This window comes from Zea mays, chromosome 4 (assembly GCF_902167145.1).
Source record: "Zea mays cultivar B73 chromosome 4, Zm-B73-REFERENCE-NAM-5.0, whole genome shotgun sequence".
NCBI lineage: Eukaryota > Viridiplantae > Streptophyta > Magnoliopsida > Poales > Poaceae > Zea > Zea mays.
Window position 1 is genome coordinate 60192185 of NC_050099.1, and position 6168 is coordinate 60198352.

At 45.8% G+C, this 6168-nt stretch overlaps 1 protein-coding gene across 2 annotated transcripts; it reads left to right on the forward strand.

The window, feature by feature from the left end:
- Positions 1–388: 388 nt before the first annotated feature.
- On the forward strand, positions 389–5314 carry LOC103653295 (Remorin family protein). Of its 2 annotated transcripts, none has more exons than XM_008680234.4 (7): positions 389–685; positions 1359–1446; positions 1624–1752; positions 1849–2664; positions 2980–3337; positions 4595–4676; positions 4784–5314. In XM_008680234.4, the coding sequence occupies exons 1-7, from the start codon at positions 446–448 to the stop codon at positions 4988–4990; spliced, it is 1920 nt and encodes a 639-aa protein (XP_008678456.1). In that variant the 5' UTR covers positions 389–445; the 3' UTR covers positions 4991–5314. The 2 variants fall into 2 exon arrangements, with proteins under 2 accessions (XP_008678456.1, NP_001288505.1); NM_001301576.1 differs by having other exon boundaries at positions 429–685; positions 1615–1752; positions 4784–5313.
- Positions 5315–6168: the final 854 nt, after the last annotated feature.

The window sequence follows — 6168 nt, forward strand, 5'->3', positions numbered from 1 at the left end:
GTACAGTACTGTAGAACGCACCAGAGCTCCAGAATGAATGTACAATGTAGGCTTTTCACTGACGCACGCACCATATAGGCCGCCGGCGGTGAAAAAGTACGGCGGGCCGGGCACAATCACTGCGGTAGGCTGGCAGGACAGGCAAGCGCGGCGTGAATTCCAGCGTGACGCAGTTATTACTAGACCCCCACACCACACCCCCACGTTTGCATCCACCTCGAGATGCCCGTACCTACTGCGACTTTGCTACTGCTGGTGTCTGTCTACTCTACTGTACAGTCTGTACTCTCCTGGGGAAGGGAGGCGTGGCCACCGCGGGCCGGGGGATGGACCGGACCGTGGATGGATTCATTTCCCTCCCACTTCGCCTCTGCTATTAAACCGCCACCTCCCTCACCCGCCATTTTTAATACCGCGCGCGTCTCTCGCTGCGCCGTGCCGTGCCATGCTGTCTCCGCTGTCCGCTCTCAGTAGTGCTGCGGCTGCCGCTCACGCAGTCGTCGCCGGGGACGGAGAGATGCGGGTTGCTGATGGCGGCGGCGGTGGCGGTGCTGGTGAGACTGGGGCGGGGCTCCGCGGCGGCGTCGGCGGCGGGGCCGTGGTGGAGGACGGGCACGGGGAGGCAAGCGGCGGGTGCTCGGCGAGTCGCGGGAGCAGCGCGCGCGGATCGTCTGGCGGCGACTCGGTCAGTCAGTCGTCCTCTCCTTTTCCATGCCTCCTCCCTACCTGCTACGCTTGGTTTCGTTCGCCGTTATTACCTTGCACTGCGCCGGCACAGCTCCACTACCAGCTACTATGGTGGAGTGGAAGTGCCAGACTTGGGTGGGAAAAAAAACGAGGAGGCAAGACGCGCCAGGGTTTTGGTCGATTGCTTTCCCTTTCCGTACGTGGAGCATTTCTTGACAGAGATAGATGGCGAAGACGAATCAGACATCGTCATCACCGCTGATCAGGTAGCAGAGACGCATATATGCGTGCGAGGATTGATTTTTTTGGGTTAGCGACGATGCTGTATGTTGATGCAAGTTGTGTCACGCGGATTTAGGTAATCAGCGAAACCGTACACCTAGATGCCAGTGCTAAGGGACAAGAAGCAACGGAGTTAAGATATGGCACTGTCCAGCTAGAGACTGTATAATAATAGTGTAGATATTAGATATAGAAATAAGGTCTGTGCGTCTCTCTGGTGGTAAACCCCATTACGATAAACAATATGGGGCCCTAAACCCTGGCAAACGGGGACGGCGAAAATGGGGAGTTCACTTTTCTTTTGACCGATCGATCCACTGTTTGTTTGCATGCATGCGCGGACTAGGCTGTGCTTACTTTTTACCTGATGAAGAGAACTGTCGGTGCAGCCTTTAACCAGGTTCGTGCGCCGGGGTGGTCGACTGGGGACGATGGATCCGGAGCGGGACGAGATGCTGACTTCCTCGTCCTCCTACGGTGAGCACGACGTGGCCAACAGCGCATCGCTTTTACAGTTGTACTCCCTCCTCCCACACCGCTTCATCGCTTGTCCAGTTGTGCACTTGTTGCTGCTTCTCTGCTTGTTAAATGAATGCGCACGACTTGGCAGGCATTAAAGTTGATGGACTTTTGCGCCTCCTGAAGCTTCTGCAGGTTCCACGGAGCCACAAGAGGAGGAGGAGGAGGGCGCCGGGGCATTAGAAGCGGCCAAGGACAACAAGCGGGTACATGGTGCACGACCCCAGGGGCAGACCAAGAATGCAGCCCCCTGTTTCACTCGAGGTAACGCAACGCTACCACAATATCCTTTTACCTGGCCATTGTCCGCTGGTATAGCCCCCGAGGCTGAATCTGCTATGCCCACATCCTGTTTGATAGAACGCCAGGACCAGCGGCATCATCGGTTGGGAGCTGTTCTTTTCCAAGGCAGGAAGGGCAGGGCGCAGCGGCCGGCCTCGCTTGATTTCGGCTGCCCTGGTGTTGCCAGATCCTCGACGCATTCTCCGGGGTTCCCGGCCGCCGGTGTCGCGGTGGTGAACAAGGGGATGGGCGTATCGTATCCGTCACACAGTAGGCCGGACGTGCTGTCTAGTCCGGGGACGCCGAGCTGCAATCGGCGTGGGATGGCAGGCGTTGGCTACCAGCAGGGTCCTCGTTCAGAAAGAGTGATCCCGCCTTGGACCGGCCATACAAGCCATTCTGGGAGCGGCATGGTGTTACCTTACAGCACTGGGACTGGGAGGACGCTGCCATCGAAATGGGAGGATGCAGAGAGGTGGATCTTCAGCCCCAACCCCAACCCCAACAATGCACTCGGGAGGTCGGTCCCGCAACTCTGGCGGCCAAAATCCAAAAGTGGGCCTCTTGGACCTCCCGGTAGATTTTGTGGGGCGTACTCTTGTGTTTCGTCGTCGGCTCAGTTTCTTGACAACGGTAGAGTTGGAAATCTCACTGTGAATGCACATTACATGGCTGGGATGTTGCTACCTGAGCATATTTGCGGGGGTGTTATGGACTGGGAAAGGGATGCAAGTGGAGCATCGGGTGAGGATAGTAGCAATGGCCAGGGAGGCTGCAGGCCTGGTCAAATGAATGTTCGGCATCCTGCTATGCAGCCCACCAGGGTTTCTCAGCAACATGGTAGTGCAATGGAGTCATATCAGTCATTGCATGCTTCTCTTCAATCTATACAAGGTACTCGTCCCTGTGTTCTTGAGCACTGTGTAATGTGTATATTCTTCCTTATTGAGTTTTGTTTTAGATAATAGAACAAAGATCCCGCCCTCTACATTATCTCTTAATGTGTTATTTAGCACGAGAATTCTGTTAGATGACAAACTTCTACGGTTAACCATTAACGTAGCTGAATTCCATATTGAACTATAAGGTTTAGACGAACTAAATGTTGCTTGCCAGCTTTTGGTTCTAATATTCAGCAAACAATGCTTTGGACCTAAGCGCTTATGCTCAAATTTCTCAAGGCGGACCTTTTGGTTTCTTTCTGTGCAGATGGTGGAATTGAAAGCATAAAAGACTCTGCCACTAGCAGTGCCCCCATTATTCTGAGGAAGGATGTGGCAACACAAACAAGCCCTGCTATTAGCAGGTCATCCTCTCCCAGCACGAGGACTTCGTTCTCCCGTTCACTATCGTCACAACAAGTCAAAGAGCTGGAGAGTTGTTTCTCTAAGCTCGAGGTCAGGGATGTGCAGGTGGATGATCGGGTGACTCTGACTAGGTGGTCCAAGAAACATGTCACCCGAGGCTCTGAAAAGAATGCTACAAATATTATTGAGTGCAAGAAAAAAACCGTGGATTCTAAATCTTCTGCCTGGGAAGTAACACAAACTGCAAAGTGTATTTCAATGTAAGAGGCTTCTATCACAAAAACTATTGTGCAATCAAGCTTCCCATGCAATCAAACTAACAAAAGTCATGAAAATTTCTTAAAACAATTATGGATGCACTTCATTAATTACTCTATCAATATATGAAATTTTAAGTTCTAATTCAGTGTTAAGGGATATAAAAAAAGAAAAACTTTTACCCACCCTTATATTGGATAGAATTTTTCTATTTCTATATTTCTTAACATACGATGACTTAGAACTTAAAATTTGCTATATTGGTAGAATAAATAATAAAGTACATCTATATTTTTTTTAAAAAAGTTTTCGTGTTTTTTGGTAGTTTGATTGCACAACAATTGCTCGGGAAATTTAATTACACAACAATTTTTCTCACTTCTATTGTTGTTGAACCTTTTCAGTTGTTTGGCTTTGTCAATCCATACATACTATCATTCCTTTGCACCATCTTTTAGTATCAGACTAACTAATTAGATATTTACTTCATTAAATCGTCCAAAAAAATCTTTGATTGTGTCTTCTAATTTGCTGCTCTACCTCAAATCTGTCATTTACAAAATGTATTTTTAATATTAATCGGATGACTTTCTTAAAAGTCGTAACCACTATTAGTATACACGGACGTTTAGCCTATGTACATGCCATGTAAATGCTTTACGATGGCTCTTACTGTGTCCGCTTAATCACCATCTAGTCCGTTTAAATGGCCATTTAGTTTGAATAAATATCTAAACAGTAGTTGACCGTTTAGTCTGTTTAAATGTTTAGGCTAACACTCGTAAGATCACTTTTTATGATTAAGTATAACTTTGGAAAATGCATTTGATATTTTGATCTATAAAACTTGATGATGTAAGTAAAATGGTGAGGGATGGTGCCCTCGACTAGTATAGTTGTGCCTAAAATTTCTTTATAAGACTTCCGCAAGAAGAGTTTCTGAAATTGAGAACTGCTAGGAGCAGAAGGTACATGGCTAGTGTTAGAACATAGTTTATGTAGAAATGTAACTGTCTTTGTCAATTATTAAATCTTGATCCTTCCTGGTTTGAAGGGCCGTATGATTCACTTGTTATGCTTGTAGAGACTAGTTGTCGCCTCTGTTACCTATTTTGTAAAACTTTCAACTCTGCAAGTAGTTCGTATCTTTGGTGGATGGTCGGTTTTCTTATACAGGAGTTGGAGAAGCTAATCTAGCTGTAACACATTTACCTTGTTCTCTCAAACACTAATGGATGTGCTTGCTTTTTTGTATAAAGGATTGAGGGAGAGGAAGCAAAAATGACTGCATGGGAGAATATGCAGAAAGCTGAAGCAGAAGCAGCCATACAAAAGCTTGTGGTGCGCTTGTTTCTCCGTTCTGAATTTATAACTCTTTTTTCCACTCTTCATTCCAGTTTCCTGGTTGGTAGGAGGTTTCATATCATCTCATACTTGTGATTCATCAGATAAAACTTGAAAAGAAAAGGCCATACTCGCTGGAGAGGATTTTCAACACCCTCAGGTCTGGCTCTCGGAAGACACAGGTGGTACGCAGTACATCAACCGCAAATCAGGATCAGCATATTTCCAGAACTATCAAAACGGCGCCAAACCTCAGCAAGAACGGTCAAATGAGTTCATTGAGTGGATGCTTTACATGTCATGCTTTCTAGAGATGTAGCTCCATGGAAAACACAGGTGGTCCATGCACACTTAACAGTAGTTTCCTTGTTTTCAGGCACTATTGTTAGTTTAAAGTGTAGAGGAAAAAAATAGATCCTTGTCAGTAACCAACTAGGGACTGAATCCCCCCTCCCCCTTTTCCAATGGTCAATCTATAGCATCGATCATAATCTGGATTGTCCTTAAGTTTTTATTGTGCTAGGGGAACATAAGAAAGTATGTAGAGCAAAATGAGAGGAGCTGTTGTTACCCTCAATTCTTTGTGATTATTGGTATTCCACCATATAATAATAAAAGAGGTTCCTCTTCTACTAGTATCCCACCGCATTGTTGTTACAGAAAATATCACAGAATTCAAGAATCTTTAGGCCTTGTTCGTTTACACCAATCTAGCTTTGGATTAGCATGGATTGGAATTAAATCCATGTCACAATAAATACCCCAAAATAATCCAAACCTGCTCAAAAAAAATTTATTTGGTTAAACTCATCATGTATTATAACTCAAGTGTTTGGAAAAATTTTAAACTATAGAAGGCACGGATTCTATCCATAGCTCATTAGGTATGAAACAAATTCTTAAAGATGTTGCACAAGTTTATATTAGAATACATGGATCAAAAAATAACTATAAGAGATACATGGATTAAATGATGGCAATAGGGAATTCCCTGTCGGGTTTTAGTTCCCCATCCCCACAACAAAAAAAAACTCTCTGCGGGGATCACTACGAACGCTTATAGGAGATATTTCTTCCCAATCCCCGTCGGGGATCCCCGTTCCCACTTAAATTATAATTAGGATGTACTTCATATATTATTAATGCAAAACATCGTCACTTATACACATTGTCAGATGTAAGAAATCATTATGTGTTTATCAAAATGAACACATTTGTATAATGAGTGATCTTTTCACAAGATAATTATTTATTTATATTATTAGCTCTTACATGAAAAGGTTGTCACGTGCAAGTTTAACAAGTCCCCGCGGGGAACGCGGATGGGCCCATCCCCGTCCCCGTTTACCCGTCGAGAAAGAATTTCCCCCGTATACGTCCATGTGGGGGAAGAAACTCCCACATCCCCATCCCCTAATGGAGAAATTACCCTTGGAGAATTGGGGATCGGGTCCCCATTGTCATCTCCAGTGTGAGGTATGGATTCACC